Source organism: Onychomys torridus, chromosome 1, assembly GCF_903995425.1.
Source record: "Onychomys torridus chromosome 1, mOncTor1.1, whole genome shotgun sequence".
Lineage (NCBI taxonomy): Eukaryota > Metazoa > Chordata > Mammalia > Rodentia > Cricetidae > Onychomys > Onychomys torridus.
In genome coordinates this window covers 9,881,844-9,908,693 of record NC_050443.1, presented here as the reverse complement: position 1 = coordinate 9,908,693, position 26,850 = coordinate 9,881,844, and the positions used below count along the sequence as shown (strand labels likewise).

Sequence of the window (26,850 nt, the reverse complement as noted above, 5' to 3'; positions counted from 1 at the left end):
ATCCTCGGCTCAAAAATAAATAAATAAATAAATAAACAAACAAGCAAACAAACAAATAAACAACTTTCCTTATTTGATTATGCATATAAATCATGTTCAAACCACTATTACCAGGCTATATATTGTTAAATAAGGCTTAAATTATGTTACTTTAAAATTAAAAAATTCAAGATGAACAAAGCCTTTTGTTTTCTTGCTTCAAGGATTTGTTCCACACACTTCCTGGATGTATGAGCTCCCTCCCCCCCATTTATTGTATTGGGAGGAGCAGGGGTTTGAGACAGGGTCTAACTTTGTAGCCTAGTCTGGCTTCAAACTTAGGATCCTCCTGCCTCCAACTCTGGAGTGCTGGGATGGCAGGTGTATACCAAAACGTCTGGCCCAACCAAGGATTTTTGTTGTCCCTTGATCCAAGGTCTGTCTTTGTTGTGGGTCCCAGGCTGGCCTGCAATGTGTAATTCTCCTGCCTCAGTCTCCCAAGTGCTGGGATTATAGATAAGTGCCCCTACACTCTGGTCCTGATTAAAAAAAAAAAAAAAAATACACACACACACACACACACACACAACTCAACAACACAGGGCTAGAGATGTAGCACACAGCTTTACCTAGCCTGCACAGGCCCCAGGCTTGATCACCTGTACCACCTAATACTAGCTAACTATTAAAGCACAGGACGCCAACACAGCTGTATGTATTTGTGGTCTCGGCTATTTAGGAGGCTGAGACTGGAGTATTTCCAGCCCAGCCTTCAACACAGCAAGAGCCCATCTCAACCAAACTAAAGGAACCCCCCCCCCCCAGAAGTGGTAGTGTCTGCCTACAACCTCAGCCCTTGAGAGGTGGGGGCAGGGGGAGCAGGACTTCAAGGCCATCATCAACTACATGGACAGTTTCAGGCCAGCCTGGGCTACAAGTGACCATGTCTAAAAAAAAAAAAAAAAAAAAAAAAAACCCAACTATTAGGCCACGCATAGTGGTGCACTCCCTTAGTCCCAGCACTCAGGAGGCAGAGGCAGGAGGATCTCTGTGAGTTCGAGGTCAGCCTGGTCCATGTAGCAACCTCCAGGATAGCCAGGACTACATAGAGAAACCCTGTCTCCATCAAAAAGGAAAAGAAGAAGAAAGAAAGCAGGCTGAGCACGCCATAGAGAGCAAGCCAGTCAGCAGCACTCCTCCATGGCCTCTCTGTCCCCGAGCTGACTTCCCTCAGTGATAGACTGTGACCTGAGAGCTGTGAGAGTTGTGAGTTGGGGTTTCCTCCCCAAACCGCTTGTGGTCATGAAGTTAGGGTTTTTTGTTCATTTGTTTTGTTTTTCTGAGTCAGGGTTTCTCTGTGTAGACCAGGCTGGCCTCGAACTCAGATCCACCTGCCTCTGCCTCCCAAGTGTTGTGAGTGCACCAGCACACTCGGCTAGATAAAGAAACTATTGAGGGACATCCTGAGGTCACAACTGAGCAAACCCTCTCCCATACGATAAAATAATAATAATAATAATAATAGTAATAACAATGATGTCAGTAAGAAGGCTCAGCAGGTAAAAACAACTTGTTACCAAGCCGGACAGCCTGAGTTGGAGCCCCAGGCCCCACATGGTGAAGAAGCATGCATGCCCTTCCCCAGTAAATTAATAAAGACTATGTAAATTTACTACTTCATCCACTAATTACCAGCCAGAAGAGAAATTATTTCTACATTTGAATAATCTATACATCCAGATCAGACCAAGTAAATGTTAGCCTTCCATGCAGGCAAAAATACTATTGCTCTACACCCCACATTGAAGTCTCCATTGTAAACACAAGGCCCTCTGTGAGGCTCTAACTGCCTCTGAATTTTCCAGGAAGTGCAACACCCATGTAGAATGAGGGAAGCTTGTGTCTGCTTTCATCAGAAACTTGGCCAGGGCCTGCCCATCACATCAGAAAATCTTGTTGCCCACAGCACTTGGCAATTAGCCTCTACACATCTTCCAACACATTTGGAGCTGCTAGTTTAGTGAATATCAGTGTCAGACAAGGCCTGAGGTTTCAAGAAGTGGGGGGGGGGGGGGCGCACATTTGCATATTACAAATGACTAGCCTTTTGGCTGGGACTGTAGTCAGTGGCTGAGGGCAGAGTGTTTGCTTAGCATGCAGAAGGACTTAGGCACAACCCCCAGCACTTAAGGAGGTAGAGGCAGAAGAAGCAGGAGCTCAAGGGCAACCTTGACTACATAAGAAATTCCAGGCCAGCCTGGGCTACATGTTGAGTTCTCAGCTAGTCTAGGCTACAAAGCAAGACCCTGTCTCAAAAACCAAAAAGCAAACAAACAGGACCGGAAGCAGAGAACTGAGATTTGTCCTCTGCCCTCCGAATGCATGCCACATGCACAAAAGTCAATAAATAAGTGTAAAACAATTCTAGAATAGGTGATGGTGGGTAAGGGATGCATGGGATGGGGTGGGGCTTGGATTAAAGATCCTCAGAGAAGACCTTGCTGAGATGACATTTGAACAAAGATTTGAAAGAGATGAGGGAAGGCCCAAGTAGAGATTTGAGCCAAAGGTGTCTAGGGGAAGGACCAGCCAGAGAAAGGGCTCTGGGGCAAGAGCAGCCTGGCATAAACAAGAAATAACTAGCAGGCAAGACGAGGTCAGGGGGCTTGCTACCAAGCCTGAGACCTGAGTTCGCTCCCCAGACCCCACATAGTGTAGGGAGAAAACTGACACGTTCACACACATACATTGCACACATATCTGCATGCCCATGCCCACAAACATGTATGCAAGCATATATAATATATATGTATATGTACACACACACACACACACACACACACACACACACACACACACACACGTTTTTGTTGTTTTTTTAGCTGAGGGGTCGAACCCGGGGCCTTGCGCGCGCTCTACCACTGAGCTAAATCCCCAACCCTGTTTTTTGGCTTTTGGAGATAGAGTTTCTCTATATAAACAACCTTGGCTGTTCCTGCAACTCATTCTGTAGACCAAGCTAGCCTCAAACTCACAGATTCAACACACCCACATTCTGTGGGTCCTGGGGATTGAACTCAGATCATCTATAGGCCAGCCTGATCTGTACAGAGCAAGTTCCAGGACAGCCAGGGCTACATAGAGAAACTCTGTGTCTCAAAGAAAAAAAAACAGAGGGAGTGGTGATGGGAGTCGAAGATGGATGGATATGGTCAATATATATGGTATACCCTTAAGAAATTGTCAAATAATAAGTAATAGATACTCAGGCCAGCTAGGACTATGGAGTGAGACCTCGTCTCAAGAAAACAAATCCAAATCAGCAAAAAGAGAGACCAGTGCGGCTGGAGTGTGGGGGGTGGGGGGTGGAATAAGCTGCTGAAGGGGGTGCTGCAGAGGCCTCCTGGGCTTCGAACAGCAACGCCTGACACATCTGAGCAGGGCCTGGGAGCTCCCAGAAGGGGGAACTGATGCCCTCTTGCGGACACACGGGGAACAGCTTACCCCGGAGAGCGCTGAGGTAGGGAGCCAGGGTCAGCGGGGGCCGGGGAAGCAGCCTGTGTAGGAGGTGACAGGAGCTGGGTGTGGAGTTCTTTCGAGAGCAGGAAAACGCGGTGTTTGGTAGCTTGAGTATGAGATATGGAGGGCCGGGGCTGCAGCTCAGTTGGTGGAGGGTTGCCTAGAATATACAATGCCCCGGGTTTGGTCCCCAGTGCCACATAAAACTGGGCACAGTGTCACATGGCTGTAATCCTAGCACTCGGAAGGTGGAAATAGGATTGGCAGAAGTTCAAGGTCAGTCTCAGCTACATAGAACTAGGCAAGCTTGGGTTAAATGGGGCTCCGTCCAGGGAAAAATTTAAAAAGGAAGAAGGAAGGAAGCCCACTGAGCCAAGCATGGCAGTGGACATCTGCAACCCTGGCACTCATGAGGATGGAAAGTTCAAAACCAACCTGGATACATGGCTGGAACCTATCGAAAGAAAGAGAGAAAGAAAGGAAGGAAGGAAGGAAGGAAGGAAGGAAGGAAAGAAGGAAGGAAGGAAGAAAGAAAGAAGGAAAGAGAGAAAGGAAGGAAGGAAGGAGAGAGAGAGAAGAAAGGAAAAGAAAAGACAGCTTACTATATGCTACAACAGTTTGAAACCACTGATGTAAAGTTATTGTCCAACATGTCACAGCATTCAGTCTTGGGATTGAACCCATGCTACTCAAGCAGTGTCTGCCATCTGAGCTGTCTCTCTGCCTGCTCCTCGTCTAAGGCAAGGTCTGATAGAGCTTGGGTTGGCCTAGAACTCACTATGTGAGGCCTAGCCCTCCTGACCCTCCTGCCTCTGCCTCCCAAGTACTGAGATTACAGGCACATACTACCTTGTGCATACACACACATGCACACACACACTCTCGCACACACGCATGCAGTTGAGGGGGGGTGCGATCAGAGGACAATATGCAGGAATTGGTCCTGCCCTTCATTCTGTGGGTCCTTGGAATGGAACTCAGATCATTAGCAGTAAGTGCCTGTACCCACTGAGCCGCGTCGCTCACTGGCCCTAGGTTGTTATTTGGGCTTTATAAAGATTTTATGTGTCTGAGTGTTTGGCTCGTGCATGTATATACGTGCACTGTGTGTGTGGGGGGGGGGGTGCCTACAGAGGCCAGAATAGAGCCCAGATATCTTGGAACCGGATTTACTGATGTCTGTGAGCTGCTGTGTGGATGCTGGGAACCAAACTCAAGTCCTCTACAAGAGCTGCCAGTGTTCTTAACCACTGAGCCATCTCTCTAGCCACGCCCCACGCCCCTGCAGTGTTTGAAACAGAGTCTCAGTCTACAGCCAAGGCTGGCCTCAAACTCACAGCAATCCTCCTGGCCCAGCTTCTTCAGCAGCTTGCTTTCTCTTGGTAGCCCAGGATACCCATGTACTGGGGATCCTTCTACCTCTGCCTCCCACATGCTGGGATTACAGGCACATGTGCCATACCTAGCTCTGTTAAAATGTTCTTATGCTTTTATTACAGCGTAATAAGGATCAGGACCTAACAGAAAAAGCATTTAAAAGCCCAGTTCCATATGACTTCAACATCAACCTGGGGCATGGAGTTAGGTATCCATAATGACCACGGGGAAGTAATGTCCAAAACCATGCCAAATAGACTCAAGATTCCTCCATCCTACTACGCAGGTCGGTGAAAGATCCAGGAAAACAGAATAAGTCAACAGAGTGACCTAGGATGGGGAGGTCAGCAGCTCTCTAACACACTAGACATGCAGGGGTCAGGACCCCATTGAAACAGGTGCTGGACTGCAGCCGAGCTCACAGCCTGCACACACACAAGCCTTAACAGCAGCACAGCTGGGCATGTGGCACACACCTGTAATCCAGGCACTCGGGAGGCTGAAGCCATAGGCTCTGGAGCTTCTGGCCAGCATGGGCTAAATAGGGGAGCAGCCCCTGAAAAACAGCAAGACTCTGAGTAACATAGCAGATTTTAGGTTTCCAAGAGAAAGAAAATAAAAGAGCAAATCAAAGCCAGGTGACTGGTCGATACCTTAATTCCACCACTGGGGGATGCTGAGGCAGGAGGATTGCTTTGTTTGAGGTCAGCCCGGGATACATAGGAAACCGTACCTTTAAAAATCCTAGGGTTGGGGATTTAGCTCAGTAGTAGAGCACTTGCCTAGCAAACACAAGGCCCTGGGTTCGATCCTCAGTTTAAAAAAAAAAAAAAAGCTTGGTGGTAGCGGCACATGCCTTTAATCCCAGCACTCAGGAGGCAGAGCCAAGCAGATCTCTGTGAGTTTGAGGCCAGCCTGGAGTTCCAGGAAAGGCACAAAACTACACAGAGAAACCCTGTCTCGAAAAAACAAACAAAACAAAAACAAAAATCCTAAAATGGAGGGTGTAGAGGTGGCTCAGCAGTTACAAACACTTGTTGCTCTTGCAGAGGATCCAGGCTCAGCTCCCGGAACCTAAATGGTGACTTACAACCATCCAAAGCTCCAGTTCCAGGGGCCCCAATGCCTCTTCTGACCTCTGTGGGCAGCAGGCATGCACATGGTGTACATATGTGCACGCAGGCAGAACATTCATGCACAGAAAATAAATAAATCTAAAAATACAAAAAAAGAAAAATCACAAAAGATGTGAGAGCTGGAGAGACGAGACTCAGGCAGTGGTGGCGCACGCCTTTAACCCCAGCACTCAGGAGCAGGGTTCGAGGCCAGCCTGGGCTACAAAAGGAGTTCCAGCACAGCCTGGATTGCTTCTCAGAGAAACAGTCTCAAGTCCTCCCCTCTCCCCCCCAAAAAAGAATATTTGCTGAGCTTACAAAAGACATGGGTTTGGTTTCCAGCACCCACATCAGAGTGCTCACACACACCTATATGTAACTCCAGCTCTGGAATATCCTCTGCAGTTATGAACACACATGGTATACATTCACACAGACACATACACATAAAAATGAATCATAGGCTGCGCATGGAAGCAGAGGCGGGCAGGTCTCTGTTAGTTCAAGACCAGCTAGGGCTACATAGAGAGACCCCCCGTCTTAAAAAACAAAAAAGAAAAGAAAAGAAAAAAGAGCAACTTATTGTATGGGAAATAGTTGGATAGTGAGAGTAGGCAGAAGTCACAGTGGAATATGAGCTTTCTAGAAGTTGTACAAGACCCACACCCCCATTGCTGGGGACGAAGCCAACAACCTTGTATTAGAGGGGCTCTGCCACTGAGCCACACCCCAGCCCCTCACTGGGGGATTCTAGGCAGGGGCTCTACCACTGAGCCACAGCCCCAGTCCCTCACTGGGGGATTCTAGGCAGGGGCTCTACCACTGAGCCACGCCCCAGCCCCTCACTGGGGGATTCTAGGCAGGGGCTCTACCACTGAGCCACACCCCAGCCCCTCACTGGGGGATTCTAGGCAGAGGCCCGACCACTGACCACGCCCAGCCCCTCACTGGGGGATTCTAGGCAGGGGCTCTGCCACTGAGCCACACCCCAGCCCCTCACTGGGGGATTCTAGGCAGGGGCTCTGCCACTGAGCCACACCCCAGCCCCTCACTGGGGGATTCTAGGCAGGGGCTCTGCCACTGAGCCACACCCCAGCCCCTCACTGGGGGATTCTAGGCAGAGGCCCGACCACTGACCACGCCCAGCCCTGGTACAGGATTTGTAAGTACAGCATAGAGAGAACAAAATGCACTAATTTTTACAAGCACAGGTTCATGAATTTTTCCAAAGGTAATACATTATTCATTTTATCCAAAAGTCCCTAGTACAGATGTCACCAAGCCAGGATCAATGGTGACTTTTAACAATAAAACTTTAAGTAGAGCTGAGTGTAGTGGTGCTTGCTTTTCATTCCATCGTTCAGGAGACAGGCAGATGGATCTCTGTGAGCTCAAGGTCAAGGTCAGTCAGGAGTACATAGTGAGACCTTGTCCCAAAAAATATTAAAAAACAAAAAAAACCCACTACTGTGGATGTGTGGAGATCAGAAGGCAACTGTGTGAGGTCAGTTCTCTCCCACCTTCACTGGGATCCAGGGACCAAGCTTACATGGTCTGACAGATGGCTGTGGACGACCTTATGGTGCTAGAAAAGGAACCCAGGTCCTCTGAAAGAGCAGCAGCCAGTCCTCACCATCTCTCCAAGTAGACGTAACCGTCTTGTTAAATAAGAAACACAGCCAATTGCAGAGTTAAAAGCCAAGAGGTCAGAGCAAGAGCTGAGAGCGGAAAACCTTACCCTTCACTGCTGCTGTCTTTCCTCTCTGTAAGAGACCTACTTCTGTGTGTTTTTTCTTTTTTATATAAAAGACTTTCTGTTCTGCTTTCTCATTGGTTGTAAACCCAGCCACATGACCTCCTCATCACTGACAGTCTGTACAGACCTCCAGGTCTTCTATGGTTGGTATTGAGATTAAAGGCGTGTGTCTTCATGCTGGCTGTATCCTTGAACACACAGAGATCCTGCCTTGCTCTGCCTCCCAAGTGCTGGGGTTAAAAGCATGTGCCACCACTGCCCAGCTTCTGCTATGGCTTGCTCTGACCCCAAGGCAACTTTATTAACATTCAAATAAAATCACATTTCAATACAAACAAAATATCACTATTTTATATGTAGTAAAGTAATAAATGTGAAAATGTAAAGTGTTTTGCCTTCATGCATGTATGCACACCACAAGTGCTTGGTACCCATGGAGGGCAGGAGAGGACACCCAATCCCCTAGGGAGCCACGGATGGTTGACTGCTGGCCATCAAATCCCAGCCCTCTGCAAGTGCTCTTAGTTGTTGAGCCGTCTCTCTACCCTTTATATGTCTGTGTGAGTGTGTAAACATGTGTAGGTGACCACAGAAGTCAGAAGAGGGTGTGGCATCCCCTGGAATTGGAGTTATAGACAATTGTGAGCGGCTGGCCACATGGGTGCTGAGTTTGGAACCTATCCTCTGAAGAGCAACCAGTGCTCTTAAGCCCTGAACCATCTCTCCAGCCCCTTTAATATGTATATTTTAAAGTGTTTTACAGTGTGCTTGTGTATACACATTGGGGTGGTGTACAGCTGGCAGGAATCAGTTCTGTCTTTCCATCAGGTGGGTCCCAGGGATAGAACTCTGTCTTTGCAACTGGTTCTAGCACCCCCTAAGCCTTCTTACCAGCTCAGTGATCCCTGATGATTTGAGTTCAGTAAAGCCTAAACTTGTCTTTGGCATTGAAATGTTTAGTATGCTTAGTCAAAATATAAACCCCCAAGATTTATTTATTTATTTAATGTGCATTGGTGTTTTCCCTGCATATATGTCTGTAAGGGCATTGGATTCCCTGGAACTGGAGTTACAGTTGTGAGCTGCCATGTGGGTGCTAGAATTGAACTTGGGACCTCTGGAAGAGCAGACAGTGCTCTTAACCTGAGTCACCTCTCCAGGGCCTGTTTAGTCAAAATATTGTTTTTTTTAAAGATAGGATCTCACTATGTAGCATTGGATGGCCCGAAATTCACTATGTAGACCAGGCTGGCATTGAGCTCAGAGCCGTCTGCCTCCGCCCTTGGGAACTAGGATTCAAGGTGTGCGCCACTATGCCTAGCTAAAAATATTTGAGACAGTGTTGTAGCCCAGGCTGGCCTTTAGCTCCTGCTTCTTCTCCCTGTGTCCTCTTCCCAGATAAAAACCCCAAAACTGCTTCAAAATGCTGAAATTAAAGATGTGTGCCTGCACACCTTGTGTAGTCACGTGTTCAGAACGCTTCATCCCATGCATTGACACCATTTTATTGTTAAAAATGTGCTCTGGAGTGACAATATTTATCCTTGGCTTTCCCTGTGACTTGGGGGGGGGTGTTTGTCATCATGGAGGGACTACTGGGAAAGTCACACATGTACACACACACACACACACACACACACAGAGCTACTGCCATTAAGACAGCATCACATCACAATACTTTTGCTTTCAAAGGATAGAGAACTCTACATGGTAGATGGGTAGGTTGTGGTTCTGGGTGACAGAGAATGCCATCTCCTTGAGTGGGAGCCAAGATGGGGGGAGATTTGTGGACACATTCATATATAAGCACATTACCCCAGCAATGAGGCTCCCAATTTCCTTTCCAGGAAGTAGATAGGGACCCCTAGCTTCCCGGACTGTGTCAACAGCCCACCTCTGGAGTCCATACCAGTCCATATCTCCAGCCCGCAGGATCCCCACATCCAGTGTGATGCCACCAGGGCACAGAAAGTCCCTCCTGATATTCACATAACAGATTCCTTTTCACATGTGGCGGCATCCCCGGCGGGTCCCCGGCACTGTTTGAGAAGGGGGTTCCCCTCCTCTGTGGTGAGGGGCAGTGGATTCAGAGGCATGTCGTGCTTCACCTGGATCAGTTCAGGCTCTGAGCTTGGCGGCATCTTGGTACGATCCACGTAACTCTGAAGCAGTCCGGCCCCAAATGCATCACCTTCCACATTGAGGATGGTACAGGACCTGTCCCTAAAAGGGCACAAACAACGACAAAGTCAGAGGGAGAGGAGAGGAGGCCAGGGCCCAGGCTAGAAAAGACGTTCTGTAGGACAGGGTCTTCTCTACGGAACTGTCCTGGAACTCACCATGGAGAGAGGCCAGACTGGCTTCAAATGCACAGAGATTTAAAGGTGCACCACCACCACCACCACCACCACCACCACCACCACCACACCCACACCCACACCACACACGACATCCTTACTTTTTTTTTTGAGCTGAGGATCGAACCCAGGGCCTTGTGCTTGCTAGGCGAGCATTCTACCACTGAGCTAAATCCCCACCCCCGACATCCTTACTTTTTGAGACAGCATCTCTCACTGAATCCAACACGATCACATCAGTCAGGGAGATGGGCTGGCCAATGAGCTCTTACAGACCCATCTGTCTCTGTCAGGCCCAGGTTTTATATGGGTGGTAGGGATGCAAACAGGCCTCTACTTGTGTAGCACATACTTTACTCTTCCCATTGTACAGATGGGGAAGTTGAGACATAGGAAGACACAGGTCACATGGTTATGACAGAACTGAGATTAAGCTGCCTCTCCTAGGATTCATGGTTCCAAAGTACCACGGCTCACTGCCTTTCTGGGGTCCTTACAAAACCCCCAAAGATTTGGCCAAGCACAGAGGCTCACACATGTATTTCTAGTACCATGAAGTCTGAGTCAGAAGGACCATGAGTGCGAGGCTTACTTGGACTATACAGCAAGTGCCAGAGCAGCCAGGGTTACATAATGAGATCCAGTCTCAAACAAAACAAAAATACCCCAAAGCAAACAAACAAACAAAAAATGGCAAGATGGTCCAGCAGGTAAAGCTGCTTGTTGTCCAAGACTGGAGGCTTGAGCCTGATCTCTAGAATCCACACCAACGTGGACAGAGAAAACCAACCACATCATGAAGCATACCCCATCCCCTATCATGCACACACAAATAAAAATACATAAATTATCATTCTTTTCGTTTTGTTTTTCAAGGCAGGGTTTCTCTGTGTAGACCTGGCTGTCCCGAAACTCTTAAATTCACCTGCCTCTGCCTCCCAAGTGCTGGGATTAAAGGTGTGCACCACCACCAGAACATAAGGAGGCTTAGGGTTCTTTCCACATGCTCCCTCCAGACCTGTCTTGTCTTTCTTCCTGTGCTCAGAAGTCCTTAGGCCCTTTCCCAGGCGACTCCTCAGCACCCCCAGACTCCCAAGGCCCCACTCACACCAGCCAGTCGACAGCTAAGATCAAGGAGATGTCCTTGACAGGGAGGCTGATGGCTTCCAAGATGATGGCAAGTGTGAGGACGCCTCCTGCAGGGATGCCTGCGGCCCCCACACTGGATGCGGTAGCTGTGACCCTGGGGAGGGAAGAGCAGTGAGATGGTGGGTCGTGAAGGGAAGTAGGGGCAGGGCTCCTGGTCACAGCTCTGCAGCACTCACAGGACGGTGATGATCTTCACGAAGTCCAGGGACACCCCATTTAGCTGCGCAATGAATACCGCTGCCACGCACTGGAACAGCGCCGCCCCGTCCATGTTGACCGTGGCGCCGATGGGCAGGATGAACCGGCTGATGTGCTTGGCCACGCCGTTCTTCTCCTCTACGTACTTCATCATCAGGGGCAACGTGGCAGAGCTGATGGAGGGGACCAGAGTGAGCCAGGGTGAGCACTCCTGGACCGCAAAGGCCTGGCCCACAGTCAAATGGGGCCACTCCCAAGCTGAGGTTGTCATCTACCACTCAGCCCTAACCCACATCAGCCGGAGACCCTGCCCACCTGCCCAAACTCCCTTTCCTCCCACTATCCGGAGGATCTTCTAGCTCTCCGATGTCCTTCCCTTCCCAAAGCAGGCACCCAGGATCCTGTGAAACAGAGAGAGGTCCTTAACAGTGCTTGGAGTATAGTATGCTATGTGCAGGAGGACTAAGGTCTCAAATGCTCCCTCTAGACCTGTCTCCGCTTTCTTCCTGTGTCCGGAAGTCTGTAAACACCCACAAAAAGCTGGATGTAGTGACACAACCTATAACCTCAATCCCAGGGAGGGACCAAGTTTCTGTGTGCATGCGTGCATGCATGAGTGTGTTTGTGTGTGTTTTCCCCCTTCCTGAGACACGGTCTCTCACTCTGCAGCTGGGGCTGGCCTGGAACTTGTTGTAGACCAGGCTAGCCACTGACTCCAAGGTGCAGGGATCAAAGCACCACCACACCCAGCAAGGATTCCATGTTTGAGAGCAGCCTGGGTTGCCGTATGAGACCTTGTCTCAAAATAAAGAGGGCCGGGAAGTAGGTCAGTGGTCAAGCCCTACGGAGAGAGGAGGGGTCCTGGAAACTTGAAGGCCAGATAGCCCGAGCACCCAGAGGAAAAACAAAGAGGGTATGTTCTGACTTACTGAGTGTTCACATCTATACGACACACACAAGAACAAAAATACAACAGAAAGCAAAAAAGACGAAGTGTTTCTCTCGTTTCTTTCAAGGGCAATGGAACCCAGGACCCCAAGCAGCTGATGAAAGGGTCCGGAGAGATAGGACAGTGGTTAAGAACTGTGCTTGCTCTTCCAGAAGACCTGGGTTCAGTTGCCAGCACCCACAGAGCAGCTCATGGCTGTAACTACAACCCCAGGGGCATCAAACACTCTCCTCTTGCCTCTGCACACCACACCCACTGCAGACATACACGCAGGTGAAACGCTGATACACACAAAACACAAAGGTTAAGAAGAAAAACTGATTTAGGGGGGCTGGAGAGATGGCTCAGTGGTTAAGAGCACTGACTGCTCTTCCAGAGGACCTGAGTTCAATTCCCAGCACCCACATGGTGGCTCACAACCATCTGTAGTCATGCCCAATGCCCTCTTTAGGCACGCAGGTGTACATGTAGATAGAACACTCATACATGAAACACAAATGGCACCAGGCAGTGGTGGCGCACGCCTTTAATCCCAGCACTCGGGAGGCAGAGGCAGGGGGATCTCTGTGAGTTCAAGGCCAGCCTGGGCTACCAAGCGAGTTCCAGGAAAGGTGCAAAGCTACACAGAGAAACCCTGTCTCGAAAAACAAAAACCAAAACCACCACAAAAGGCTCCAAACACAATATTTCACAGGTCTTCAAACATGCCCACCTCCCAGGTCCCTTTGTTACAACTGGTAACAGGCTCACCTAGAAGAGGTCCCAAAAGCTGTGGCCAGTGGCGTCATGATACCCCACAGGAATCGATAGGGGTTTTTGCGGGTGAAGATGAAATAGATGAGGGGCAGAACCAGGAGCCCGTGGATGGCATGGCCCAGCAGGCAGCACAGGATGTATTTGCCAAGGCTGATGAAGAGTTGGCTGACGTCTTTCATCTCCACAATCTTGCTGGCCACCAGGAACAAGATGCCCACAGGGGCGTACCTGATCATCACAGAGACAGGTTAGTGCTGCTGACCATGTGGCTGGCACAGCCGGGCCCTGTGCTCGGCACTTCAGCTGACCACACGTCCCAGCCTCTCTCTGAAGTCTGGGGTTGCCCAGGGTACCACCCCAAGACTAACCGATGGGACACTCAGCTACCTGTAGACATGCTTCTTCCCTTTGAAGGCAGCCTTGGCTGCGAGATGAAAGCCTGCGAGTCCCCATCCCCGCCAGAACAGCAGCCTCAGATGTACACTTGACAATGAATGAAAGAAGTACCCGGCACTCTGAGTCATTTGCTTTCTGGGTTTGCTTGTTATAGCCGCTGCTGTCAGGAACACTCTCAGTAAAAAAGAACAAGGTGTGACGGGGACACGCTAACTCCCAGGTCTGTGGCATTTGGAACATGCCCTAAGCCTTTGATCGTGGCTGACTGACAGCCCACTAGAGTTCCTACCACAAGCATGTCAGTCACAGCCACTGAAGCCAACACTGAAGATGGATATAAAAAGGACTACAAAGCTGCTGCCGTTCCAGACACACAGGCGTTAGTTAAGTTGTGAGGATCAAAAGTCCAAGGCCAGGAATGGAGAGATGGCTCAGCAGTTATGAGTGCTCTCCCACAGAATCCAGGTTCGGTTTCCAGAACCCACATGGTGGCTCATAGCAGCCTGGAACTCCAGCTCTAAGGAATCTGGTGCTCTCTTCTGACCTCCACAGGCATTGAATACACATGAAAAAAGTTTAAGATCATAAAAGTAAAAAAAAAAAAAAGATTCAAAAAGTAAAGAGGGCTGACAAGTGTGGCTCAGTGGTAGAGCCCCTGCCTAGAATCCCCCAGTGAGGGGCTGGGGGTGTGGCTCAGTGGTAGAGCCCCTGCCTCGAATCTCCCAGTGAGGGGCTAGGGCGTGGTTCAGTGGTAGAGCCCCTGCCTAGAATCCCCCAGTGAGGGGCTGGGGTGTGGTTCAGTGGTAGAGCCCCTGCCTAGAATCCCCCAGTGAGGGGCTGGGGTGTGGCTCAGTGGTAGAGACCCTGCCTAGAATCCCCCAGTGAGGGGCTGGGGGTGTGGCTCAATGATAGAGTCCCTGCCTAGAATCCCCCAGTGAGGGGCTGGGGTGTGGCTCAGTGGTAGAGACCCTGCCTAGAATCCCCCAGTGAGGGGCTGGGGGTGTGGCTCAATGATAGAGTCCCTGCCTAGAATCCCCCAGTGAGGGGCTGGGGGCGTGGCTCAATGGTAGCTCAAATCCCTGCTTTTAGTCTTCACAAAATAAAGAACACACCCAACAGGCAAGGCAATACTTACTAACTTACAGGATGAAGTGAGACACTAGCTGCAAGGCATTGTACACAGTCCCACTTCTGGTCCAACACCCATCCCCGTCTCCCGGAGCAAAGACCCCAAGGTGCACTTGCTGACAGCCAGGCTTCCCACTACCCTCCTGCCTAGCTGCCATGGTTGATTGTCTCCTCAGCATTTCCTTTACACGTATGGCACCAATTCCCAGCCACCTGCGTAACTAGGGAGGGCCAGTTGGCCGAGCCCTCGCCACTCAGACTTGCCCAGAAACTTTATAAGTGCAAATGCTTAAATAAATATTTGCCATTGTTTACTCTGAGCATGGGACAGACCAGGCACTGTCCTGAGAACAGTACGCACATTAACTCTTTTGTGACCTCTGAAACAGCAGTCACGGGGCCCCGGTGTCCCGGACAAAAATCTAGGCACAGGAAATTAAGTCTAAGTTGAGAGTGGAAGGCATAGCTGGGAATGGGCAGCATCAGGGTGGGAAACCAGGCTGTCTTGGCAGCTGTTCTCACTCACTTGGCTACTCCAGCACAGTGATCTTACTGATCAAGACATACTAGGGGTATGGTTGTGGCTCAGTGGTAGAGCCTAGAACTCCCTGCCATCCCAAAGTGAAGGGCTGGGGGCGTGGCTCGACCCAAGAGAACTTACTTGAAAGTTACTTGGCTCTGGTTCAGATCCCCAGCACCACACTCACAAATTATACTGAATGGGGTGGTGGATGCCTGTGTCCCATCATCACTTGGGTACAAGAATAGGGGAACTGAGTTTGAGGTAAGCCTGGGCTACACAGTGAAACACTCTTTCCAAAAATCTACAACAAAAAGGCAAACCCACTGAGTATGGCTTTTTTTCTGGTTTGCTTGTTTTTGTTTTTTTGGAGACAGAGTTTCACTATGTAGCTCTGGCAGTCCTGGAACTCACTTTGTAAACCAGTCTGGCCTAGAACACAAGAGATCCACCTGCTTCTGCCTCCGAGTGCTGGGATTAAAGATGTGCACCACCACTGCCTGGCTTGTTTTGTTTTTAAGACAGTGTCTCTGTGTTGCCTGAGTGGCTTGGTACTAGCTATGTAGAACAGGCTGGCCTTGAACCCACCGAGATCCATCTGCTTGCCTCTGCCTTCCAAGTACTGAGATTAAAAGAATGTTTCACCATGCCTGGCTAAAATTTTTCCATTTGATTTTATATGTATGAGTGTTTTGCCTGAATGTATGTCTATTCACCATGTGCATACCTGGTAGCCTAAAATGCCAGTAGAGGGGGACTTATCCCCTGGAGCTGGAGTTACACATGGTTATGAGCCACAACGTGGGTGCTGGGAATCAAACCTGGGTCCTCTGGAAGAGCACTGAGTGCTATTAATCCCTGAACCGTCTCTCCAGCCACTGGAAAGTTACTTTTCTTAAAGATTTATTGTTTTTATTTTATGCGTATGGGGGTTTTGCTTGTCTGTGCACCACACAGAACACAGTCTCCCCTGGAATCAGAGTTAGAGATGCTTGCGGGCCACCCTGTGGATTCTGGGTACTCAATCCAGGTCTTCTGGAAGAGCTGACAGGGCTTTTAACCACTGAGCACTCTCTCCTGTCCCAGAAAAGCTGGGGTTTTTTGCTTTTTGTTTTGTTTTGTGTTTTAGAGACAGGGTTTCTCTGTGTAACAGTCCTGGCTGTCCTGGAACTCACTATGTAGACCTGGCTGGCCTCAAACTCACAGAGATCCTCCTGTCTCTGCCTCTGGAGTGTGCTTGTTGTTGTTGATTTTTTTTTTTTTTTTTTTTTTTTTTTAAAGCAGTCATCCTGTCTTTTCTCAGTTTCTGATCTTTAGATCCAGGCCAGGCGGGCAGGGTCAGTTTGAGACCAGATGGATAAGGGGGAAACCAGAGGCATCTGTGTGTGGTTTTGTTTTCATTTCCTGAAGTCATTTAACAAAAACCAGAGGACAGCACTCACATCTGTAGCTGCTCACTAGTTAGGAGCCAGGCACATGGGATGAAACGCAGGTGCTCTTGGCACCCGTGAGGCAAGCTGAGCCATACCCTGGCTTCTATGATTCACCAGGCACTGTTTCAGATCCTTAATTCAAAAGGAACCATGTTGTTACATTGGAAGCTGTGGTCCATCAGTTTGTCTGTCTTCCATCACCTTCTGGTATGATCAAGAAGGCAAATGCTTCAACCCTAGCAGCCGTGGAATACAGAATGGTCACCATTTTATAGGTGGGGAAACAGGCGCAGAGAAGGTAAGTCACTTGTCCAAGGTCACATTGCTAGGGGATGGTGGACACTGGATTCTAATGAAGACCCCCTCAGGCTCCAGTGAGCCGCATTGGGAAGCTCCCCGTTATCTACAACAAACACGCCCATCCCTTGTCCCCACCACCTACCACATAATCCAGGAGACCAGGACCATGGTGGCATCATTGAAGGAGTTGAAGAAACGAATGAGCAGCTCTCCGTCAGGCCCCAGCTTCCTCAGGGCCACACCAAAGACGATAGCGAACACCACCAGGCCCAGGATGTTCATGCCCTCTACCTCACACCCCAGCTTTGGGAAAGGAACAGAGCAGGGTGGAGAAGAGAGAGCATTAACCCACCTACACTGCACTTGTCCTAGGCCCTGCCGAGGCCCAGGAAACCAGATCAGGGGTCACCCAGAGAGAGCGAGACTGGAACTAATGAGTCCTGGTTATTTTTTTTATCAGCTTTACACAAGCCAGGCTCATCTGGGAAGAGGGACCGACCTCAACAAAGAAAAAGCCTCGTCTATCAGACTGGCCTGTAGGCAACTCTGTGCAGCATTTGCTTGATTAATAATTGATGGGGGAGGGCCCAGCCCACTGTGGTAGGTGCTGCCACCCCTGGGCAGGTGGTTCTGGATTCTCTAAGAAAGCAGCTGAGCAAGCCATGGAGAGCAAGCCAGTAAGCAGCATTCCTCCTTGACCCCTGCTTCAGTTCCTGCCTCCGGGTTCCTGGCCCTGAGTCCCTTCATAGATGCACAGAGCCAAGGGAACACAAACCCTTTCCTTCCCAGGTTGTCTTTGGTCACGATGTTTCTCGCAGCAGTAGAAAGCAAGTTAAGAGAGTGCCCAAACCGGGCAGGGACGGAGGGGAGGTGTCAGCCGGAAGGAGATGGGGCAGGAATGGAATTTGGATCCCAGCATTTATGCCACAAGCCGGGTGTCCTGCAAACATCTCTAAACCCAGCCCCAAGGGATCAACTCCTTCTGCTGGCCTCTGTGCTTGAAAGCCACACACACTACTCGATCCGTCTTTAAAATAAAGAGGGAACACTGATATAGCTCAGTGGGTAAAGACAGCTGCCACCAAGCCTGATTCCAGGGAGGACCTACGTGACAGAAGGAGAGAACCGACCCCCACAAGTTGTCCTCTGACCTCCACCTAAGCACCCTAGTATGTGCCGCCTGCCCCCCCCCAATCTTCAAAAGCAATAGAAGGTTCTAGAGAGGACCTAGAAATGAGCATAAATTGTGCTTTCAGAGAACGAGAAGAAACCTACCCACTCTGGCCAACAGGAAATGAACTAGGCAGACGAAGTTTCAAGGAGGCTGAGGGGGTGGAGAAAGTACGCATTCTAGAGAGAAGGGGGACTCTAGGCAGCGAACAGGATTAGATCTGCACTGTGGACAGGTGGGGGAGATGATGGGATCAGGTAGTGGGAGGGTGAGGAAGGACTGAATCCACTGGGAGGGGCTGGAGGTTGATCCTCAGAGCCTCAGGAGACATTAAGGACTATGGAATTTCATAGGGTCTCTTATAACCCAGGCTGGCCTCTGAACTCTGCATGTACCCAGAGATAACCTTGAACTTTGATGTTTTTTTTTTTGTTTTGTTTTGTTTTTTAAGACCAAAAGGTTTTTCTCTGTGTAGTTTTGGAGGCTGTCCTGGAACTCACAGACACCCGCCTGGCTCTCTGACTCCAAGTGTTGGGACTAAAGGTGTGCGCCACCACCGCCCGGCTAACCTTGAACTTTTGATCCTCCTGCCTCTACATCCCTAATGTGAGATCACAAGCACTCACCACCACTCCTGGTTTACGTGGTGCTAGGGACTGAACCCGGGTTGGTCACATTCACACCAAACACTCCACCTGCTGAGCTATATCTCCCCCGCTCCAAGGACTGCAGACTTTAGATCAAATTTCACACTGTACATTTTTTGGGGGAGACTCGAACAGCAAAGGTGGGAGGCGACCTGAACAGCCACAGTGGGCTTGTGGTTCAGCGTCCTCAGCCCTTGCCCTGCTCACCTGGACCATGGTTCCGTTGATCTCTCTTTGTGTACAGGCAGGTGGCTGTAGACAGGGGTGGAAGGATTAGTGACATGTCAGCGGTCAGCATGGCTCCCCACTACCGTGCTGGGAACAGAATGCCCAAAAACTACCCCCACCCCCCACCCCACTTTTGAGACAGTCTCTCATAGCCCAGGCTGGCCTAGAGTTCCCTATGTAGCCAAGGATGACCCTGAAATTTCTGTACTCCTATTTATTACCGGGCTCACGGGTGTGTGCCACCGTGCTTGGCTTACACATTACACAGTGCTGGGGAAGGAAACCCAGGGCTTCACACATGCGAGGTAGGCACCCTGCCGAATGAACCACACCGCCAGTCGCAAGGATTTCGGAGTTTAAATCTAAAATCACACTAAACTTCTGGAAGATTCCAAAGGCAAAGAAGAAGGGAGGCGGCGAAACGGACAAGCGGCCCTGGGCCAGTGGCCAGGCTCTGCAGGATCCCCTCCCTTCAGCTCACCGGTACTGCACAGGTGTTGGCGTCTTTGGGTGCATACGAGGTTGCATACTGCAGATGGGGTAGGGAAAAAAATGTCAATCGTCACCAAAGCTGCTGCACACCATCCTGGGAACAAAGCCACAAACCGGCCAAGCATCCCTCATTCCTCCCTTCCCTCCTCTTTTCAAAGACAGGGCCTCTTGTAGCCCAGGCTGACTCCTAACTCCCGATGTAGCCAAGGATAACCCCGAGCTCTCGATCCCTCCTCATCCATGTCCCATGTGCTGGGATTATAGGTAAGGGCCATCCATTTATTAAGATGGAATCTCCTTGTGTAGCCTGAACTCTCTACTCTCTTACCTCAGCCTTCCCGAGCTAGTATTACGGGCTCCACCAAGCCTCCACAACATTCTCATTTCTTTCTTCTTAAAATTTAAGTGATTGTGTATATGTGTACCCAACATGTGCACCCCCCACACGTTTGGAGGTCAGAGGATCAGGCTGTCAACCTCCCACAGGAGCATTCTACCTGCTATCTGGCCGCCCTCGTCACCCCACCCCACCGGCCCCCAGTCTCATTTCTTAACGGGAAAGGCATGGGTGAGTCTCCATGGCAAACCAAAAGCCCCCACTGGCAAGTTGCTACAAGCATTTTCCTTTTCTCTGCCCATGCCCACCCCACCCCCAGTCCCTTAGCACACATGGGAAGACTCACAGAGCGGAATGCAGCGGACACCAGATTGGAGGGGAAAACATTCCTGCAGAAAGAGACATTGTGGTTAGGTACTGCCGTGGGAGGGCGGCAGGGGGCAGACGGGAGATGGGAATCTCTCCTTTCTTGTTCTTGGTTGTTTAAGAAAGGGTCTCCATGTAGCTCAGGCTGGCCTCAAACTAATATGCAGCTGCAGGTGACCTTAACCTTCTGCTTCTCCTGCATCTACCTCCTGAGTACTGGGATTACAATCACACTCTTTATAACGCACGCATGCATGCACGCAGGCACGCGTGCGCACACACAGAGATTTAGATAGCATCTCATCATGTAACCCTGGCTGCCCTTGAACTCACAGAGATCCAACTCCCAGTGTCATTGTGCTGGGATTAAAGGTGTACACCACCATGCCAGGCCATAAACATTTATTTGGGGGTGGGGGGTTGGGCATGTGTGCCCCCGCTGTTCTTGTGTGCAGAAGTCAGTTTTCTCCATCTGTTGTGTGGGTCTCAGAAATCAAACCCAGGTCATCAGGCTTGGCAGCGAAAGTACCTTAAGCCCTTGAGGTGGACTCCCAGCATCCTTTTATTTTGCCATACTAGAGACGGAACCCAAGGACCTTGCCCACTCTACCACTGAACTACATCCTCAGCCCTCATTTTATTTTTGAGACAGGGTCTTGCTAAGTTGCCCAGGCTGGCCTCAAGCTTCGTGGGTCCAGGGCTTGTGTCAGACTCGTGATCTTTCAGTCCCCAGAATAGCTGGAGGAATTAGTCCAACACCACCAAGCCAGCGCACCTTTCCAGGATGTGGGAGTCTCAAATGGCCTCTTCTGGCCCCAGGAAGCTGGTGTTTCAGAACCAAGGGATTGTGGGTTAGAAATAAAAAAATAAATAAACAAAAAGCTGGGCTTTTGAGAGGCAGGCAATGGCAGGGTCACACCGGGCCTCAGCTCCACCCCCACAACCATTTAATACCCTGGGTGTCTTGCATCAGCTACTTCCTGGAGGGGTGAGGACAGGGTGATTGATCCCTAGGGGCAGGTTGGTGGGTCGGAGAGCACGGAAGGAGGGAAGGAGCGTGTGGAGCGGGGAGGAGTCGTGGCAGTGAGAGGGGACAGCTGTTCCAGTCATGAATATGCATCTGTCCTTGCAAGGTCACTTGTGTGTGGTGGGTGTCTGCCATATGCCAGGTGGCACAGTTACTGCTTTACACGGCCAACGCCTTTTTAACCGAAGGGGACCGCAGGTGTGCAGGTGCAGGTGCCGGGACTGCACTGCTTCAAAGACAAGGCTACACACAGGGTGACCCTGTCTTACACATCCAGAGAGAGAGAGAGGGAGAGGGAGGAAACCGAGGCACAGAAAGGCAAGAAACTTCCCCAAGGATTTTTGCTTGTCCTTGTTCTGGGGCTGGGGGTGGGGAGGTGAGAGTCTCCTGCAGCCCAGGACAGCCTAGAACTCCTGATCCTCTTGCCTCCATCTCACCAGTGGTGAGTCTCAGTTAGAGGTGTAGGCCACCCCATGTCTGACTTGTACTGCCCTCTAGAAGACGGGCTTCGAGCGTCTACATGGCTAGAGGCATCATTAAAAGTGGCTCCAAGCTGGGCCGTCAGGAGGGTGTCTGAGTTCAAGGCCACCTGAAGGTCTAAGAAAGTGGCTCCATAAGAGTGCCGGTGGTGAGGGAAATGTAGATAATAAGGTTCCAGCAGACACGTGGCAGCTGGCAACCACCTGTAATACAGTCCCTGGGAATCCAATAACTTCGCTTGGCATCTGTGGGCACCAGACACACATGTGGTGCACAGACATACACGCAGGCAAGACATTCATACACATAAGAATAATAAAAATGTAGATCGAGTGCCTAGAACTCTGTATGTGTACCTCACAGCTAGCTTAGGGCCACGTGTGCGTCTGTGTATTTACCTGAGTGCCAGCTGGCCATCAAGCGTGCTGCCTGAGACTGAGGGTGGGTGGCCAGCCGGCCAGCTGAGTGAGTTCCAGCTGGTTTGAGTTTGGGCGGGAGGGAAAGACTCTGTTCATAAACAGCCTGAAGGTGGGTGTGCCTGCTCACAGCCCAGGGCAGGGCCCAAGACCCAGCTAATCTCCACCAGCCAGCAGGCGTACTCAGTATGGACAAGAAGAGTCCAGTCCTCCATCTCAGCCCCGGCAACAGAAGATGCCCTGTTTTCTGACTCACTTTTTCCTCCACCCCTTCTCGTTTCCTTCCAGGAAGTCCCCAATCTGAAGACACTGAATCAGAGGGCCTCATGGCAAGGCCACGTGGACCCAGAGTCTGGAGTCCTCCAAAGTGGGGAGGGTATGAGAAGGGTAAGTACCACTCCCCCACGCTGGGGGAGGCACTGAAGGGGACCACGCAGGAGGAAATGAGATGGTAAGGCAGAGAGAAGCCACCGGAAGGCTGACTGGCTGCTTGGGGTTAGAGAGTGAGCGGGAAGCTGGGTCTGGGTGACGTGCATGCGAGGACACTTATCACCGGGAATCAGGAAGCCAGCCCCTCACATCCACGCTGCACCTCTAACGGCTCCTGACAGACTACAAAGGCCTTAGACCTTGGGTCCAAATCTTTACCCAGGAGCCCCTTCTCTGTGCCCTTCGCCACCCAAAAACTCCCTCCCAACAGTTTGCACAGCTGTTCTTTGTGGAGCTGCAAACTTTTTTATTTTTGAGGGGGCGCTTGGCTCTGGCTCTTTTCCTTAGATCAGACCTTGTAGCTCTTTGGACACCCCACCCCTGCAAACCTTGGAAAGAGGCTGAAGCAGGACGGCTAGGACTCCTGAGAGGCGTAGCAGACTTGTTTTCAATAAGCAAAATGATGCTCTGTTATCCCAGCCACTTGGGAGATGAAGTTAGGAAGATCAGAAGTTCAAGACCATGCGTGGCTGTATGAAACCCCGTAAATGTAATCTGTCTCCAAAAACAAAACAAGACTAGGAAGAGGTACTCCTTCTTCCTCTATAAGCCCTCTACATCTAGATCCGCCCCAAAATTTAGGGAACTTCTGTAAAAATTCACCCTTCCAAAGAGTTCGAGGTCCTGTTAACATTGCCTTGGGTTTTCCTAGACTCTAGGAGGCGTGTCTTACTCTGGGGGATCTAAAGTCCCATCACTAGCGGTGGCACACATGTGTAATCCCTGCACTTGAGAGGGTGAAGCAGAAAGATTGCCATGAGTTCAGGGCCATCCTGAGCAACATAGCCTCAGAAAACAGAGTCCTTCCTCCCTCCAACCATCATTGTCGCTTGTACCGGGCCTTTCCCACCCCAATCCCCGGTGGGAACACACCTCGCGAGATCCAGGAAGGAATCCAGCACCTCCTTGGTGGGTACATTGTGGTCACAGGAGTCTCCCACCGAGCCGTTGATAGCGGTAAAGGCGGCGCCGGGCTTCAGCGCCAAAGCCAAGCCCACGCCGAGCGCGGAAGCAAGCAGTGTGGTAACCAGGAAAAAGAGCAGCGCCCAGGCGCCTACACGGCCGAGCGCGCTAGGGTCCAGGCTGGCTGCACCTCCGATCAGGCTGCACACTACCAGCGGCAGGATGATCATCTTCAGCAGACGCAGCAGCAGCTCTCCCGGGAAGGCGAAGGCGGTCAAGCGCGCGGGGCCCAGCGCTTCAGCACCGCCCGCCGCCGAGACCCCCAGCCCTATCACCACGCCGGCCACCACGGCCGCCACCGTGAGCAACACCAGCAGGTTGGCGCGAAGACAGCGGCGCACCTGGTCCCAGGAACCGCAGCAGCCACCTGCTTTCGCGCCTTGGTCCTCTCTGGAGCCCAACGCTGGGCCACCGTTCGCAGTGGGATCCACCGCCACCACCCCTTTGGGGTCAGCCTTAGGGGGATCCACTGCCATGCTGAGCCGCAATTGGGGGTTCCTTGCGCGCCTAGAGACTGGGTGCAATGTTCTTGGGACGGAGAGTCGAGGCTGGAACTTTGCAGCGGTCCTTGAAGTTGTGTGTCCACAGGCTCTCGGAGGGTGGAGTGTCCTAAACTCCCTGGGCTGTGCGCCGAGACCCCTTTACTTTTCCCAGTGGTGAAGGATCCCCAAAAACTGGGAGTTGAGAGCTCCTTCCTGAGTAGGTTTTCTTCGTTTGGGGTGGGGGAGGCAGCTCTTCACACTATGACGTGGGAATCTTTGACTCCGGGAAGGCTTTAGGACCCCCAAGTGGCCGAGGTCTTCAAGAAGCTCAACGCAGGTGGCGTAGATCTGGGATGCCTCGTTCCGGGAGACCGGGATGTGGGACCCCAGGGCTAGGACGCCTGGCTCTCGAACCCTGGGTACTGGAGCCCTAGGAGGAGTGGACTGAGGATCGCGGGTCCTGGAGAGGAAATTAGATTCCCAAATGCAAATAGGCAGAGGCCCGAGGAGGTGGAAAGTGGCGCCAAAAAGCAAAGAAAACACCTCCCAGGCCGCGCCGCGTGGCTGTGAGACTGCTGGACGGAAGCGATTAGGATTAAAGGCGGAGGGCGGGGCTTGAAAAGGCGGAGGCCAGCCCGCGAGCGCTGATTGGTTACAGAGCGTTCGGCGCCAGGTGGTGAGCGAGGGGTGGGACCAAGATCAAAGAGGGGCTGGTCACCCAACCAAGGCTGAATAACAATGCCTGGACTGGGGCGGGGCCGGAAAGGGGCGGGGTCAGATAGCATGCAAAGGCGTCCAAAAGGGGCGGGGCGTTGGGAAACTGTACCAACCCACATACATCCACCCGGACCTCACCCCGACCTGCTAAGGGAATCTAGCTGTGGGTTGTAGTTGATTAACCTCAGCAGGACTTCTAGAAAGGGCAGGCAGGCATTGAAAGGTTAGTTTTCTTTTTCGTTGTTTTTATTTTTAGTTTTGAGATAGGGGTTCACGTAGCTCAGGCTGACCTTGAAGTGTTCTTGCCTCAACCTCCCAAATCCTGGGATTACAGGCTTGGACCATCATGTTCCTCTTCATTTAAAAAGTATTTCAGGAGGATAAACCAGGTGGTGGTGGATGGCTCACGCCTTTAGGTCCAGGTGGTGGTGGATGGCTCACGCCTTTAGGTCCAGCATTCAGGAAGCAGAGGCAGGCAGATCACTCGAGTTTGAGTCCAGCCTGGTCTACACAGTGAGTTCCAAAACAGTCGAGGCTACCCAGAGAAACCTAGTCTCGAAAAATAAACAAAAGAAGAAAGGAGGAAGGAAGGAAAAAATTCCAGGAGGCTATACTGAGAGGTGGCTCAGCTATTAAGAGCACTTGCTGTTCTTGCAGAAGACCGGAATTGCATTCCCAGGGGCTCCACGCTTTTCTGGCTACTGAAGGCACTGCATGAATGTAGCATGCATACATACATGTAGACATACATATAAAATAAAAATAGTCGGGCGGTGGTGGCGCACACCTTTAATCCCAGCACTCGGGAGGCAGAGGCAGGCAGATCTCTGTGAGTTCGAGGCCAGCCTGGTCTACAGAGCAAGATCCAGGAAAGGCACAAAGCTACACTGAAAAACTCTGTCTCAAAAAACAAACAAACAAACAAACAAATAAATAAATCTTTTTTAAATTCTGGGGAGCCTGGGCTGGAGCATTTTTCATTCCCAGCACTCAGGAGACAGAGGCAGGAGGTTGACATGGGGAGGAACAGTAATGGAAGGTCAACTTCAGCAAGTTTGAGACCACCCTGATACACAAGACCTTGTGTGTGTGGAATCCATTTATGTGCCAATAGGTCCATCTGCCCTCAAGTGGGTGTGTGGAAGTGGACATCAGGTGTCATCCTCGATTGCTCTCCCCTTTCACAGACTCTGAGCGCATCCATTTTGGCTGGGCTTGAGGCTAGTAAGACCCTGAGGTCCTCCAGTCTGTGTCTGCTAGCGCTGAGGTTACAGGCATTCACTGTTGTGCCAGGCTTTTACATGAATATTGAGGATTTGAACTCAGTCATCATGCTCGAACAGCAAACCATCTCCCTAGCCAGGAAAAATGATCTTTTGTAGTCTGTTTCCTTAGACAGTCACAGATAGGGTGCTCCCCACAGGTGCATGGCAGATGCAACAGACACGTGGGCGTGGACACACACACACACACACACACACACACACACACACACACACACAAATAAATGTAACAATGTTTTAAAAAATTGGCCTATTGGCCACAAAGTCCATTCTTTAGTCTAGACAATGTCATTCTTCCAGGGGTAAGAACAACAGACTCAGAAGGGGGAGGAAAGAGGTTTCCTGAACACAGAATCTCAGGGGACGTGGAGGGTGAGTCTCAGCCAGGAAAATGAGGTTGAAGGGTGGGGGTTAGGATTGGCTGGAAGTGTTATGCCCACTGCCTGCCCCTTGTAAGAGAAGAAACTCACAAACTGGTTCCAGCTAGCTCTCTTCCCTGTGACCCAACCTCCTACCCGGATTCCTTCAGATTTCATCAGTGGGAGAAAGGCCTAGGGCTTCCCGAAGGATAAAGCGGGGCAGTGAGAGGCTGGGCTGAGCCACGGAAGCCTGCCTGGGCTCTGTGGACCACCTGGGAAATGCCCTGAGGGGCGGCTCTTCTAGCAAGTCTGGTGTGTGCCCGTAGGAGGGACAGAGGACACTTCAGGGCTCAGTCTGTTCCACCAGCCTTCTGGGTAGGAGCTCACCCACACTTCTTGTTCAGGTCTGCAATCCTAACTATGGGAGGATTCCAAGTTCATGACCAGCCTGGCCACAGCCA

The 26,850-nt window shown here is 50.8% G+C and overlaps 1 protein-coding gene across 1 annotated transcript; it reads right to left on the bottom strand.

Moving 5' to 3' along the window:
- Positions 1-9,184: 9,184 nt before the first annotated feature.
- On the bottom strand, positions 9,185-24,599 carry Slc1a5 (solute carrier family 1 member 5). The gene is made up of 9 exons (XM_036179600.1): positions 23,459-24,599; positions 20,154-20,196; positions 19,460-19,507; positions 18,958-19,002; positions 17,075-17,235; positions 13,150-13,383; positions 11,429-11,623; positions 11,212-11,346; positions 9,185-9,969 (listed from the first exon to the last, which is right to left on the bottom strand). Exons 1-9 carry the CDS (start codon positions 24,022-24,024, stop codon positions 9,732-9,734), a joined length of 1,665 nt encoding a protein of 554 aa, XP_036035493.1. The 5' UTR covers positions 24,025-24,599; the 3' UTR covers positions 9,185-9,731.
- Between the last annotated feature and the right edge of the window lie 2,251 nt (positions 24,600-26,850).

What these genes read in the sequence shown, in the direction of transcription:
- Slc1a5 (XM_036179600.1), bottom strand. Translation starts at nt 24,024, where the DNA reads ATGGCAGTGGATCCCCCTAAGGCTGACCCCAAAGGGGTGGTGGCGGTG. An exon ending in GTGAAGATCATCACCGTCCT is followed by an intron (nt 11,347 to 11,428) that starts GTGAGTGCTGCA and finishes TTCCCTCCCCAG; the next exon opens with GGTCACAGCTACCGCATCCA. An exon ending in TTAGCTGTCGACTGGCTGGT is followed by an intron (nt 9,970 to 11,211) that starts GTGAGTGGGGCC and finishes GTGCCCTTTTAG; the next exon opens with GGACAGGTCCTGTACCATCC.